Raw genomic sequence first — 14862 nt, 5'->3', positions numbered from 1 at the left:
CACTCGGTTTGGTGAAAACATCCTGGAGACAAATCTTTTATTGACAACATGTATATAATTAATAATAGAAACAGCCGTTTGTGACTACTGGTAAATATTCATCTGCGTTTGAGGTGCAGCACAGTCACATGGTTTTAACTGTAACGCTGGTAACCGGGTTCCTGTCGGCTGCTCTCATCCAGCTCATCCTCTCCATCGTTGACCCATGGTGCTCTTCAACAGCTTCTCGCCTCATCTCACCTGTTACCTTCCATCTCACACTATCACACTAACACACACTTGGAGCGTTGGCCCAGTTTACATGAAGCTCAGCTGGAGAACTCGGAGTCAAGTCCTTAAGAGTTTGTATAACATCACAAAAAATATTTGCATTTGACAAAAAGCTTAAAGGTTTTTTGCTGAGGAGCAGGTTGTGGCCGGCGCTGGTGTGAGAAGCTTCACTCTTCACTGTAATATTCATCGTACGGTTCTCCATAGTTGGTGGTCTGAGGTCGAGGGATGGTGTAATCCTTCTCTGGGTCGATTTCCTGAAACGCACACCACACACACACACACACACACACTGTCAAACCAAACAAAGGTGTGAATGCTGGAGCGCGTGCGAACACCTTGGTCCTCTTCTAACCTCTGCGTGTCTGTGTTCAGTTACGGCCGCGTCTACACCACAGACCCCTACCACGCTCTAGCTCCGGCTGCTGCTGCTTACGGGGTCGGCGCCATGGTGAGGAACGCACATGCTGACGCTCTTCTAACATGCTAGCTTTGCACTCACTGATGTCGGGTGGTTCTGTGTGTTTCCAGGCCAGTTTATACCGGGCAGGATACAGCAGGTTTGCTCCGTACTAGCACCACAGCCCGCATCCACGAACCTCCCGTTACTCCAGAACCCCTTGTTTCCAGCGCGCCTCCATGTTTCTGCAGATGGACTTTCTTTGTCTTTTTGTTTTTGTGGCGAACCACATCATCCCTCACTACGCTTTCACTACTCTTTAAGTTTGTCACTGACATGGGAACCATGAGAAACCACCGGGAGCGTGACCCACGTAGGAGGACGGGTCTGAACGCCAGGCACCTGTCTGGACCGACACTAAATCCACGTCCCTGTAATCAGACCTGCACATGTCCGTTAGGCACCAGCAGGATGCTGCTTCAAACACTACATGGGTGGAGAACCAGGACCGGACCGGACCCGACGCTGACGGAGAAGCTGGGACACGGTCTGACTGACTCTATGGGAATAATTTTACCTCTTAGTCTTAGTTTCCGACATTCTCCCCGTCCCCACCCAAACAACCAGGAAACACGAGGAAAAAAGAAGTCATGTTTCAAAAAAGGATGAAAATGACAAAGGAAAAAAGTGTTTGTTTTTCTGCATTACCTCAGTTTTTCTTTTGCTGCGTCACAGACGTTGATTTGTTCTCACTCCTGATCTGCACGTTTATTACTATGAGTGCGACACTACGATGGGATGATGGGTCTTTCTGCCCACTTAGCCCACTTAGAGCATCCACCCCACCCCCCTTTCCCCCCAGGCTCACGGGGCTTCACCATAAAAGGACTCGGTGCACCTTCTTCCACGTCCTGGACCGCGACGAGCCAAGGAAGCGCTGCTGAACACGAACAGAGCTGGTTGGAAGCAGAGTGCGATATTTACGCCTGCAGGCACCAGGCGGAGCAGAACCGGTGCCTGGTCCCAACTCAGCAGAACAGAGCGGGCCACATTAAAGCCCTCAAGCAGTGAGGCCTCTGTTTATAGTCCTAGGTGTCCACATCGGTTTGTAATTTTGAATCCTGCGTCTCTGGGATTGTAGTTTTAAATTCTCTACCGGCCTCTGAGGCAGAACCTTTCTACCCCCGTCTCCATATCCTGTGCTGTTGTTGCTATTATTTGCTTTTGGTTCCAAAGATTTCTTGAAGCAAGCACATTTTTGGTCCTGATGTATTTCTTATGTTAATGTTTTCTATTTTAAAATCTGAGGGTTGAAGCTGAATTTTTGTGTTTGCTGCCCGTTGATCATTTCAGTCCACGCACTCGTCTCACGGCTCCTCGTGGTGACAAAGGGAAGTTATTTAGCTAAGGAGGGAGGGGGAGGCGCGTGCAGCGCTGCGGCTCAGAGGAGCAGCGTGTGGGAGCGAGAAGCCGAGCCATTAATCAGAAACCGACAGGACGACATCAGCTGCTGCCTGTAGCCGGTGGGGCGGACGGTCACACACAGGAGGCTGCTGGTGATGAGGAGGAGTGTTTTTGATGTGTGTTACCTCTTTTTGTCTTATTATTCCTTACAAGTATTATCAGAAGTGTTGCTATGCATGCCTGTGTCAGAGAGGAAGGGCCTCATTTCATTTGTGCATGAAATCGAATCCTAGTGCTGGAGGAGCTGTTCACGTAGCAGGAGGTTGTGATGGGAGGCGACAGACGTGAAGAAGCTCTCAGCGACGGTCCAGTTCTGGGTGCGGAGGAGGGGGGAGGGGTCGGTCCACCGGGCTTCAGCTCATCTCATCATGTGTAGGTTTAAAGAGCGCGATCGACTCGGCCTCGTGCTCCGACCCGCGTACGGCGGCCTGGACGACCCGACCCCCCCTCTGCCCGGACCCAGCGGCTGTAGAGGCATTTCATGAATGGGTTTGAATCGCATGTGGAGGTTTTTTACATCACATGCTCCTAAAAGCTCATTTATCAAGTGATTTTTTTATTTCAGTAAGTGACATGTATTTTCTTTGTCATCCTTGTGTCTGCTTTCTGTTTATTCTTCATTATTATTGAATGTATATAATAAAACTGTTTGGTTTTTATGTGGTTGTTGAATCTTTATTGCCTGCGTCTAACTCGTCATGTCTCTGCTTTGACGCCCGGTCGGTTCTGTTCACTCGGGTTTTCTCTCGGGTCCAGATCTGCAGCTTCAGCCGGCTCTGACTCCCTCATGGCTGCCAGAGGGAACAATGTGGAGCGATCTTTAATTGCATCTGGAGTTAATGGCTGTAAATAGGTTGGATGTGGTGGAAACCGCATATCTCTGCTAATTGCTCTAATCCACAAGAGGCCAATTGCCAATTTGATGCCATGTTCTGTCTGAGTAATTGAAGTCAGACTAATTGTGTGGAGAGAATGAAGCGTTGCTGATCGAGGGAAGATTGGATGTATTAAACTGGAGGTTTGACCTTTGTCGACCTACAGGCTGTGGAGCAAAACGTGTGTCATGACACGCGGATAACTAATATGAGCTGATACTGAACGCGTGCGCTTGTCTGTGTATGTGCCTGGATTTTGTCATGTTACATGTGTGTCCATTTAGCTTCATTTGTCTTTGTGGATTTCTTCCTTCGGAACCTCTGAGCGGCTGCCTGGACCGGGACCAGGCGGCTCGGTTCCACCTGCAGGCTCATTTGGTGCCAGCACACTGCCCCCTGGTGCCAGTACGGTGCTACTACCACTCGGTTTGGTGAAAAACATCCTGGAGACAAATCTTTTATTGACAACATGTAATAATTAATAATAGAAACAGCCGTTTGTGACTACTGGTAAATATTCATCTGCGTTTGAGTGCAGCACAGTCACATGGTTTTAACTGTAACGCTGGTAACCGGGTTCCTGTCGGCTGCTCTCATCCAGCTCATCCTCTCCATCGTTGACCCATGGTGCTCTTCAACAGCTTCTCGCCTCATCATCACCTGTTACCTTCCATCTCACACTATCACACTAACACACACTTGGAGCGTTGGCCCAGTTTACATGAAGCTCAGCTGGAGAACTCGGAGTCAAGTCCTTAAGAGTTTGTATAACATCACAAAAATATTTGCATTTGCACAAAAAGCTTAAAGGTTTTTTGCTGAGGAGCAGGTTGTGGCCGGCGCTGGTGTGAGAAGCTTCACTCTTCACTGTAATATTCATCGTACGGTTCTCCATAGTTGGTGGTCTGAGGTCGAGGGATGGTGTAATCCTTCTCTGGGTCGATTTCCTGAAACGCACACACACACACACACACACACACACACACACCATCCTGTCACTGCAGCTGCTGCTGTGATGAACTGCTCCTTATAACAACATGACTTGGTTCTAATTGCCTCCAGTAGTTAAAGGTCGTGTGTTTAATTGCAGGCTGTGAGGAGCTGGATGGGTTTATTACTCACTGTCATGGAGAAGCCCGACTCGTAGGGCGAGCGGAGCGACGGGTCCTTTCTCCTGCCTGAGGGGAGACACAGTCACAGCCAGTTATTGGTGGATGTGAGGCTTCATTAGTGGTGACGTTTGTGGCTGGACTCAGCTCTGATGTAGGTTACAGAAAGCCGTGTGTGTGTGTGTGTGTGTGTGTGTGTGTGTGTGTGTGTGTGTGTGTATGTGTGTGTGTGTTTATTAGTGTGTGTGTGTGCATGTTTAGGTGTGTGTGCGTGCGTGTGTGTGTGTGTGTGTGTGTGTGTGTGTGTGTGTGTGTGTGTGTGTGTGTGTGCGTGCGTGTGTGTGCGCGTGTGTGTGTGCGTGTGTGTGTGTGTCTGTCTGTGTGTGTGTGCGTGTGTGCATGTTTATGTATGTGTGTGTATGTGTGTTTGTGTGTGTGTTTATTAGTGTGTGTGTGTGCATGTTTAGGTGTGTGTGCGTGTGTGTGTGTGTGTGTGTGTGTGTGTGTGTGTGTGTGTGTGTGTCTGTCTGTCTGTCTGTCTGTCTGTCTGTGCGTGTGTGCATGTTTATGTATGTGTGTGTGTGTGTGTGTGTGTGTGCATGTTTGCGTCTTTCTCCTTATTATTGATGGTCAGGAGTTTTCACCTGCCGCCAGTTGGGACAGAAACAGAACGGAGGTGTTTTTAGGGAGATCTTTGTTTTAGGTCATTTCAGGTTTCCTGCTCTGCATTAATACGACTGTTACTCTATTATTTTGCACTGAGGGAGCGGAATGAACGTGTTCGGTCTCGTTCTCACACCAAACAAGCAGTAAGATGACATTCATGTGTGCAGCTGGGATTACCCAGAATACAATGCGCTGCGAGTCACACGCCGACTTCCTGACACTCACCTCTGCGGTTCTCGCCGTCGTTCTCAAAGCTCCCGTTCTCCCTGCCCTCCTTGGGACCCGGCCCCGGGCTCTCGCCGCTGGTGCCGGTCCAGCCGGTGAAGTCCAGAGGCGCGTCCTTGGACCCCCCACGCCTGCAGAGCAAGGCCAGCTGGGCCAGGCCGTGGCCCAGCAGCAGCACCCAGCCGTTGGCCACCAGCGCCACGCTCAGCACCGGGTCATCCCACTGCGGCCGGCGGCCCAGTTGCACGTTCCCCCTGGTCAGCATGGAGATCCAGGCCACCCACACGCCGGCCGACAGCAGCAGCGTGAGGAACAGCAGCGGCGCCTGCACGCGGCCCTGCTGGTTGTTGGGCCCCGTGTAGCTGTAGCTGTGCGTGGAGCAGGAGCGACACGTGAGGTGCAGCGACAGGACCAGGCCCGCGGCCAGAAGGCACAGCACGAAGATCTGCAGCATGGCCAGTTCCTGCTGGCTGTAGCTGCACGGGTTCTGGTCCCGGAGCAGCACCAGGATCAGCCACTCGGTGGAGATGATCACCTGCACGGCGAACAGCCCCAGGGCGATGGCGGGCTCGCCCCAGCCCCGCGCCGCCGCCAGGCCCAGCAGAACCAGGCAGCGGGCCAGCAGGCAGGAGAAGGCGAGGGCGAAGAGCACGGCGAAGAGGAAGAGGCGCGCGGGGCAGGTCTGAGCCGAGAGGCGCACGATGAAGGCGAAGGTGGCGCCGAAGAGCCCGGCTGTGGCCAGCAGGAACAGGCTCATGGAGGCCACCGGGCCGCCCACGCGGCCACACTGCTTCCTGGAGGAGGCGCAGAAACACAGCGCCCACAGCAACAGGCCCAGGAGCAGCAGGAGGCTGAAGAGGAAGCCGGCGGTGGCCAAGGTCTCCACGATGATGCCCCACGCGGCCCAGCGGTCGCACAGGAAGCGGTAGGCGGGGCTGAGCCCGGCGCCGCAGCCGGGGACGCCGCTGAGGGAGCTGAGGTTGGACGAGGCCGAGCTGCCGTTGGTGGACTGGCCCGGAGCGCCGAGAGGGAGGAGGAGGAGGAGGGGGAGGGGGAGCGCCGAGGAAGAGCCCATGTTGGAGGATCCACTCCACCCGAAACCGTCCGGCAGCTGGAACAAGAGGCGGCCGTCAGCAGAACTCGCAGCAGCAGCAAAGCGTGGAAAAGGAAGCAGGGAGTGGAGGACAAGCCAGAACACGAGGCCGGGTTGGGCCGGGCCGGGCCGGGTCGGGCCGGGCCGGGAGGCAGCAGGCGGATTCCCACCCGTCCAGATCGCAGCAAGCGATAAGTGAGCGCTTCCTGCAGCCCAGAGCGCAGCCTTTGTCTGCTCCAGATGCTGATAACCTTCAGCCGCTTATCGCCCCTTCATTTGTTTAGTGGCTCAGATGCAGCAGCGACACCGATTTGTGAAGCAGTGGCTGCAATCAATCAAACCAGCAGCTTATTTCCATCCTGACGTTTGACTAGTGAGTCTGCGCTGCTCTGAAGCGTGAGCGCTGGAGCTACAGGTGAGCGCTCGGCGGCGGCGAGGCCACGTACCTGAGTCGTCCTGATGTGCGCGGAGCTGCTGCTGCTGCTGCTGTTGCTGCTACGCCGGGTCCATAGCTCTGCTCCCACTGGAGACGGACTGGCTCCCTCGCTCCCTCCCTCCCTCCCCCCTCTGAGGGAGGAGCCTGGCACCTGCCGCTCCTCCTGTTGTTGCAGCTGTTGAAGCCCTGTAAATTTGCATCCTGCCTCCAGATAAGGAGCCTCCCTGGAGCCTGAGGAGGAGCCCGGCCACTGACTCACCTGGAGACAGAACGGGAGCAGGCGTCTCCGTGGCGACCGCGAGGCGCAGCAACAACACGCTGAGCGGCGCCAGAGCCGCAGGCGGCGGCCGTTTGCTTTCACAAGCCTCCGCTCGTGTCTGCACAGGTCCGACACCCACTGGGTGTTGGTTTGAACTGGGCGACTGCGCTTCACCCTGAGGCAGAGCTCCATCCCGTCACTCGTCACGCATTGTCCCAGTGTCTCAGTGTTTGAACAAGCAGTGGAGGTTGAGGCCTTGAAGCCTGCTTTGACTCCCTCGTCCACCTGCAGCAGCCTCAGCGCCCAACGCTGCTGCTGTGAGCCGGCTCCTTGCTGCTCCGGTCCTGGAGCAATGACGAGGTCATGTCAGCTGTTCCTGAGTCCGTGTCCTCATCAGGACTCATCTACGTCGCTATCAGGGCTCCGCTGTTCAGTAAAACGCCCTGTTAGTTCGATTTTGGAGACACAGGTGATTGGTCCTGCTTTCATTTTTGCCCTTTTTTGCGGACCAATGCAAAATGCTGCAGCAAAGCTTGCGACTGGGTCGAACCTCAACCCGTCATCTATTAAACATCAGCTTTTGCAGGAAGTGCTTGGTGCTGTGTGATGCTGCTGGTTTCATTGGAGGCCCAGCTGGTTAAATGTCAACCTGCTAGTGTTTATATCTGGTAAAAATGGGCAGAAGGTGAGGATTCATTAGGATTAGAATCAGAGGTGATGTGATTAGTGAGTTTGAGGTCTTATCGCTAAGAAGAAAGAGACGGACACGAGGTTACTAAAAATAAACACTTTACAGCAGCTATGGCTCAGCTCAGTACAGTCTGTGGCGGCGTGCTTCACACACACATGCTTTTATTTTCTAGAGAGGGGAGGGTCCGTGAGAGCCGCTCCCTCTCCTCATCCGCCGTTGTTTACAGTAAAAACACAACGTCCATCAAAAGGGAAGCAACGCGTCACAGTGGAGACGGTGAAAGGTGGAACAGGAGGTGTGTACATTAACAGCTAGAAGCAGATTCAGGCTAGCACCACCTAGTGATTGCTTGCATCCGTTGCCGTGGGTGAGGAGGGTGGAGGGGGACGCCTGCTGTAGGTGGACGAGGGCAGCGGGAACAGGGAACAGAGTTGGTTTCTCGTCTTCTCATGTCGGCATAAATACTGTGAACAGTATTGTATCATCATAATAATATAAAAATAAGATCATCATTATGCTCTGCAGCCACTCAGTGGAGCAAAGCCTGAGGTAGATAGACGAGAGGGCGTTAGGGGGGCCGGCGGCCTTATCGCGGCCAGCCGGCCGGGGGGCGGGAGGCGAGGAAGGCAGGAGGCAGCGGCGTTAAATGATGCCGTATTTGGCCAGGTCGCTGAGCTCCATGTCGCCGAAGGCTTCCCATGGGCACACCACCGTGAAGTCCGTGCCCAGGCCCTCCATGCCGGGGATGTCGTCACCGAAGCTGCAAGAGAAGGCGACAGGTGAGTGGTGGGCGGAGCCTGGGGCTGGCTGCTTTTTTTCTTTTTTTCCCTCTTTTTTCCTTATCTTTCTCTTTTTTCCCTCTTTTTTTATTTTCTTTTTTTCTCTTTTTTTTCCTCCTTCAGGGGGAGGAGCCTCACCCTTTCTGGCCGGGCTTGGGCGCCTTGCTCTTGAACGTGCGGGTCTGCCGCTGCTTGAACTTGGGGGGGCCCTTCTTGGGAGTGGTGGGGCCACTGGGTCCGGCTGGAGCCAGGGCACTTCCCGCTGGAGGGGCGGCGTTCATTTCTACTGAGGATGTCTGAAAGACAAGACATGTGCATCAGAGGTCAGCTCGCCTCCATCCTGCTAATCCTGTTTCTGTCCGTCTGGAGCCAATCACTGCAGATTATCTTAAACAAGCGGATTAGCTCTGATCCTGTTCCGTGAAAAACACGTGCAGCCGTTTGTTCCAACGGCGCGTCAGACAACAGTTCAGCAACAGTAACAGCCTGTCGTAATGGCAAACCCGACATCAGATCCACAGCAACTCCATCCTCCTGCTCTGGAAGAAACACGCTGGTCCTGCATCAGAGATTCTTACTGGAATTTAGCTTTGGATCCATTTAAGCTGCTTAACTTTTTCCAACTTATCTAGAATGTGAATAAATGGCAACGAGTTTGAAGCCATCACCATCATCACCATCACCACCATCACCACCATCACCATCATCACCATCATCACCATCATCATCATCATCATCACCACCATCACCATCATCTTTCTCCATCTGAAGCTCTCACCTGCGGTCACAGATATCCAGAGAGGCCACCGCCGATCTCTTCTTGAGCTGCTTCCGTCTTCTCCTTGAGTTCATGAAGTGTGTTGTGTGCTTTTATATCTTCTCTTCTAATCCGTGCTGCTGAGGTCATCGAGCCCCCCCTCGGGAGGCGGCGTTGAAGACCAATCTGGAAGGATTTGCTGGGGCTGATCCCTGTGGAGCTCAGGGCACCTGCATTTAGCTTTGTGACGTTTGTGCTGGTTCTGTTTGAGTCTCCAGGACCAAACAGGACTAAAGCTCAGTGATCTTTGTCATCGCTGCTTGCTTCAGGTCGAAGGTCAATGACGACTGCTTGAATCTGCTTCAGCTGTTGCAATCACAGATTCCTGGAGAGATTAAAGCAGCTTCTTTTTTTCAGAGGTCACAAACACTTGACTCTGAGTAAAAGTGAAGTGTTGCACAACAAGCTGAAGTTCTGTAAATACTGTCGTGCTTCGTGTTCTGTCACCACCAACACGTCAAGTCTAGACGTGTTGAACGTTCCCTCAATAATCCAGGTTTGTTCAGGCTCAAAGATGGACGCGTTTACGATGAAAGCCACTCAGAGAAAGGCTCCTGTGGCGTTATGAGTCTTCTGGACCTTCTGTGTCCTGACGTTTGGTTCTGATCCATTAATCAGATCTGGAAATTAATTTGACCGTCTGTTAAACTAACGTTTGACCTGAAACGAAATGGTCTGGCTTTTATTTGTGTATAAAAAAGCAGCTGTGAGCGAGGAGACGCTGGCGTCGCCTCTGCTGCGATGACATAAGCATTGGCTCCATCAGTGGAACGTGTTGATCTACAGGGAGGATCCCGGATCAGCCGGTTTGGGACAAACGGGGAAACCGTCACCACACAAACACGGAGCTGAAAGGATTTCATAAGAATTGGTATGAAGCTGTTTAATGAATGACGTCTCTGGACCTCAGGTGTCAACGAGCTCAACAGGCTGATGCTCCCAATCAGATTAGGACGTTTAAATAGCTCTGGGCTGTAGCGTTTTACAGCCTGACACACACCATCCACCCAACACCAGAACTTTCAGTCCGACAGAACCACCAACTGGCATGTTTGCTCAGTCTAGACGGAACCGACCACAGACTCCAAGTCACACTGAGCTCAGCTCACTTTAAGTTCCAGAGTCATATATATGAACCTGCTGACATTTAATATAGACACATTGACCATAAGAGCAAACAAGAATGTTTAAATAGAAGTGAGCTAAATGAAGTTTTATTCAGGATCCTTTTTCTACGAGGACCAATCAGTCAGAGCATCTAAAGAGACAGATGATAGAGACGGAGACGCATTGATGCTGCTCGTGACCTTTGACCCCTGCTGTCAGTCACTCTGAATGTGGCTCTGCCCTCAGTGTTTACTGGAGAAGCTGCAGGTTCACTCGTCTTGTTCTTCACGCTGCAGTAATTGGACGCTGGGACGGGTCTCTGGAGGCCGGACTGGCCTGGATCTGATGTCAGTGGTTAATGGGAGCGTTTGGTGGGGTTTGACTCCTCTTACAGGTTGTCTGCGAGCGAGTCAGTGCTGAGCTGGGTCCCCTCGGCCTGCGGCGGCGAGCAGCGAACGTGTGGGCACAGCTGCGTGGAAAACCCACGTGAGAATCTGAAGCTCCAGACTCACGTTACATAAACAGCCTTTTATGGTGCAAAGACTCTGGAGAAGTCGGTTTTGAGTGTTTGACCACGACGCTCGGCGCAGGATGATGGGTGTGTGTGTCGTCCAGCAGCTGGGATGGTTACCATGGCTACAGCTTACTCTGGTTTAGGCGCTTCATTAGGGTTTACTGGACAGTGTTTTTTAAGCTAATTGGAACTGAAACCGCTGCTAATCGGTGCTGGTGCTGTGGACAGACGGGTGGTGCAGCCTTCAGGGCGCGTGAGCCTTATGTAAAGCTGACGATGGCTCCGTCTTCCAGCCTCCTCTGTGTTTTAATGACTTAAACACCAGAACGGCTGCGTGTGACGCTTCACGTGCTGGACTTTAATTGATTCCTCTGAGCTGCAGCAGGAGCCTCCGCGTTGGCGTGAATGCTGAGGCGAGGCCTGCGGGGCTCAGCCACGCCGACCTGTGGAGGCCTGCGATAGTGGAGCAGGGCTGGAGCAGGAAGGTGGAGCTGGAGCTGTAATCTGAGCTTTAAAGCTTCCACTGGAATGAGGAGAGCTCCTCCGAGGGACGGACTAATTGGATGTCACCAAATCACAGAGGCCGACGTGACAGGACGAAGGAGGACGACGAGGCCGAACATCTGCACAGACAAAGAGGCTGCAGCAGCACCAGAGCTCAAGTGAAAGAAGGCAAAGATTCACGGCGTGTGCATCTACGGGCTGAGAGCATGAATGTGGGCCGTCTTTGCAGTATTAGACTCCATCGTCTGAGAGAGAGCTGGGAAGTGAAAGAGGAGTCATACAAGATTAAAGAGAAGCAACTGAATAGAGGAGAAAAGAATCAAAGGCGGAGGAGAAGCTGCTTCCAGCTGCTGCTTACATCTGAAGAGCTTCAGAGGCTCCACAGCCTCTGCTTCTTTACGCTTCCTGTGTTTCCTCTCAGGTGGAGGTTCATTTAAAGCTGCAGCTGCAAGTTTAAAGCTTGACGCGTCTCTTTCCCACTCTGTGGACATGTTTGAATGTGATCCACTAAAGAACGCGGCTCAGTCCCTGATCCGTCTCCCTGTCTGTAAGTGATCACTGGGGTGGATGGAGGAGGTGGAGGCCATGGGTCAGTGTGATCAGCCACAGCGTGAAGCAGAAAAGCCTCAGGAAAGCTTCACATAGAAAAAACTACTGCCACGAAGGAGAAATTAGTCAGCAAGAAACGAAACAAAACTGCAATCCATCCGAGACGCGAAGTAAATATAAGGATCTGATGAAAGAGTAACAACGTGAACAAAAAACGAACAAAACGCCTCCACTGAGAAATCAGGATGCAAAACACGTTTTACTGTAGGAGACACAAGATGGAGAAAAACCTCTCGATGCTTGTTCCTGCAGGTGTCGGGGTCTGAGGTGACAGCCATCATGTGTCTCCAGCATCAGCTGGTCTGCGGCTGCACGTCCGTCCTGAGCCTGCAGGGGGCGCCAGGGTTCCACTCATCAGAGATCAGAGGCTTTGACTCCTTGGTTCAAACCACAGGCCGTGAATGAAGCTGGGTCGTGGTGTGGGGGCGGAGACGTGTCCAGGTCCAGGTCCTGGCTCTGAACCAGCTGGAGATGCAGCTGTGACACTGACGCACAGGTGCAGATGTTTTGGGTCACGCCGGGTCAGAGCACAGACAGAGCGCGACCACTGAGTCGTCGCCTGCTGCTCTGTGTGTATTTAAGGACGCGTCCTGGTTGCTTCTATCTTTATCGCTGTCTATTCTGTCTTGTTGTTTCACCGGGTCCAGGCTCGGACCCACGGCGCCGGATGCCTGTGGGCCCCCGCTGCCTCACAGTGTGTCCACCCCTCGGCCTGACGTGTTGGTGGCGGCACGCGTGTGATTGCACCGAGCGCCTCTGGCAACCGCAGCAGGAGACGAGAGAAGCTGTGGTGGAATGAAGACAGAGCAGCAGAGACGGGCGTCTGCACTGAAGCCATGGGTTCGTTTGTGCCTTTGAAGTTGAAGTCTCGTCTGACTCGTTTGAGAAAAGCCTTTGATTCTTCAGCAGCAACTTGTATTTTACAGTGAAGTGAAGCGTCTGCTCCATCAGCGTCTCAGGGATCAGAGCTGATTTCCATTTATTTGTCTGGAAAGTGTGTGAAAGCAGCAGCTCCACTGGGCCGGTTCTGGACTCCTGTCGCTGCAGCTGATTCCTCACTGGACGCTCGTCCAAACCGGCCTCTGCCATAAACATCCAGCTTTAACTTCTATGTTTAGAGTCTCTAAAACAGCCCAGAGCTGCATAATGAGCAGCAGCGCGTGTCCAGAGGAAAGGAGGAACCTCTGCATGAGCGTCCTGTTCACTGAGGGTTTCTGGGTCGAGGTCCTGTTCTACCGGCTGCTCCTCAGGCCCATTTGGGCCCAGACTAACCTGCCGAGAGGTCGCTGGTGTGGTGTCGGCTCCTGGGAAAAGCAGAGGAGGGAACATGCAGAGAATGAAGCTGTGGCTGGTTCTGGTGTGGGCCCGTCTCCATCTGGGCTCATTACATCGAGGACACATTGGAATTCTGTGTGTTTGAGTGTGGATTGGACCACAGGTAGACTCAGCGTGGGCCTCTGGTGAATGTAGAACCCACCTGTGAAACCTCAGCCTGGTGTCGTCTGCACTCCCGCTTCTCCCTCTGCCTCTATGCTTCTGCTGGGATCTTCAGAACCCATTGCTGGTCGGACCGACCCACCCGTGTCCCGGTTCTGTTCTCTGTCCCCGCACCTGGACCGGTCGAGGCAGATGGCCGCCGGGCCGAGCCTGGTTTGATGTGTGCAGGAGCAGAGCTGGTGTTCACTGGGAGGGTTGCCGGGCGGCGCCAGACTGGGTCGGGCCCTGTAACTTTAATCCCCAGTAATAAAAGCCAGCGCTTTAATCCAGGCCTCCACTGGAGTACTAATCCAGCCATCTACGCTTTGCTTTTACACAGAACTGAGCTCTGCCCCTCGGAGCCGGTAGGTTTGCGTGTCACCTCCATTAGCTCGTCGCCATGGAAACCGGGGAGCTGGTTTCACCAGATTATCCATTTTCACCAGATGTGCCGTGCGAAGCGTCTCGCTGGATGCCGGCGGTTTGAAACCGCCGTAAATCCACGTGAAGATTTGTCAACGCTCAAGTGGCAAATTTCACACGTGTGGGACCAGAGGAGCATCAGAGGCTCGGCCCTGAGTCACGTCTGACAGGTCACGTGATGTTTTCACCAGCTCCATCTGACTCACTCGCTCCTTAAAGCCTCCTCTGTGTGGGAGAGCTGGGCACGAGCTCAGCTCCACCTGCTCCTCCGCCGCAGGAACCAGCAGATGTTTTCATCTGCGGCCGGGCCGTCGTGGACGTCCTGCTGCTGCTCAGCCTGTGACCCGGTGCCTGAGCTCCTGCCAGCACATGTTCCGTGCTTCACCCCCTCCACCTTCCCTCATCGCGAGTCTGAGCCTTATCGGCTGCTTGGTGTCTGTCTGTCTGTCTGACCCGGCCCGTGTTCTGCTGTGTTTACTGTCGGCTCGGTCCGGAGAGATGTGGTGTTACGTAACTCAGCCCGACACAGAGGGAGCTTGTTCCTGCTGCTTCACCGTAACCACCACTACAAACCGCTTCACATGAGCTCAAGGAACTTCTGAAATATTCCACCGTTGATACACAAACATCAGCTCAAACTCACAGAATGTTGCAGTGCATTGTGGGTAAACCTGCAGCGGAGCTGGTTCAGACTTCTCCTCCTAAACCAGCAGTTATTAATAAAGCCAATAAAGCCCTGAACACTACTGGTTGTTGGTTCTGAAGTGGGCCCGTCGGCTCTGAACCGGACCTGGCGCTGTTAAACAGGCTCATCTTCATCCAACGCATCCAGGTTTGTACCATGACAAACGAAGCCGTGTGCCCTGAACTGGGAGCAGCAGGCTGGAACTGGTCCTACTGGGAAGCTCCGGCTGCCACAGGCACAGGTTGATGTGATTTGTGCTCCCGTCGCCTCAGACTTTGTGGCGTGAGGACGTCACACGTTCATCTGCTTGTGATCAAAGTGTAATAAAGTCTGACGCCGAAGGCGAAAGCTGCCGTCAGCATGAGTCTGAGTCTTATTATGTACCTGCTATGAAGCAGGTCGGCCGTTCCTGTGCCAGCCCTTGCCCCCTCACCCCCCCCCCCCTCACCCCCTCACCCCC

At 53.3% G+C, this 14862-nt stretch overlaps 2 protein-coding genes and 2 long non-coding RNA genes across 5 annotated transcripts; 2 read left to right on the top strand and 2 right to left on the bottom strand.

Moving 5' to 3' along the window:
* The first annotated feature begins 570 nt into the window (after nucleotides 1–570).
* On the top strand, nucleotides 571–2793 carry LOC129604454 (uncharacterized). Its single transcript, XR_008695346.1, has 2 exons — nucleotides 571–721; nucleotides 802–2793. It is a non-coding gene; the product is annotated as an uncharacterized LOC129604454 (long non-coding RNA).
* A 657-nt stretch (nucleotides 2794–3450) lies between these two features.
* Nucleotides 3451–6906, bottom strand: LOC114860248 (G-protein coupled receptor family C group 5 member D). Its single transcript, XM_029158711.3, has 4 exons — nucleotides 6549–6906; nucleotides 5010–6120; nucleotides 4132–4187; nucleotides 3451–3956 (listed from the first exon to the last, which is right to left on the bottom strand). The coding sequence occupies exons 2-4, from the start codon at nucleotides 6082–6084 to the stop codon at nucleotides 3867–3869; spliced, it is 1221 nt and encodes a 406-aa protein (XP_029014544.1). The 5' UTR covers nucleotides 6085–6120; nucleotides 6549–6906; the 3' UTR covers nucleotides 3451–3866.
* A 663-nt stretch (nucleotides 6907–7569) lies between these two features.
* pde6hb (phosphodiesterase 6H, cGMP-specific, cone, gamma, paralog b) lies at nucleotides 7570–8548 on the bottom strand. Its single transcript, XM_029158829.3, has 2 exons — nucleotides 8406–8548; nucleotides 7570–8248 (listed from the first exon to the last, which is right to left on the bottom strand). Exons 1-2 carry the CDS (start codon nucleotides 8546–8548, stop codon nucleotides 8131–8133), a joined length of 261 nt encoding a protein of 86 aa, XP_029014662.1. The 3' UTR covers nucleotides 7570–8130.
* Nucleotides 8452–14755, top strand: LOC129604459 (uncharacterized). 2 transcript variants are annotated; one of them, XR_008695356.1, is made up of 3 exons: nucleotides 8452–8590; nucleotides 12071–12314; nucleotides 12466–14755. It is a non-coding gene; the product is annotated as an uncharacterized LOC129604459 (long non-coding RNA). The 2 variants fall into 2 exon arrangements; XR_008695355.1 differs by lacking the exon at nucleotides 8452–8590 and having other exon boundaries at nucleotides 9344–12314; nucleotides 12466–12658; nucleotides 12745–14755.
* The last annotated feature ends 107 nt before the right edge of the window (nucleotides 14756–14862 follow it).

Source organism: Betta splendens, chromosome 8 (assembly GCF_900634795.4).
Source record: "Betta splendens chromosome 8, fBetSpl5.4, whole genome shotgun sequence".
Lineage (NCBI taxonomy): Eukaryota > Metazoa > Chordata > Actinopteri > Anabantiformes > Osphronemidae > Betta > Betta splendens.
The sequence above is the reverse complement of the archived record's forward strand: the minus strand, read 5'-3'. Positions and strand labels throughout refer to the sequence as shown.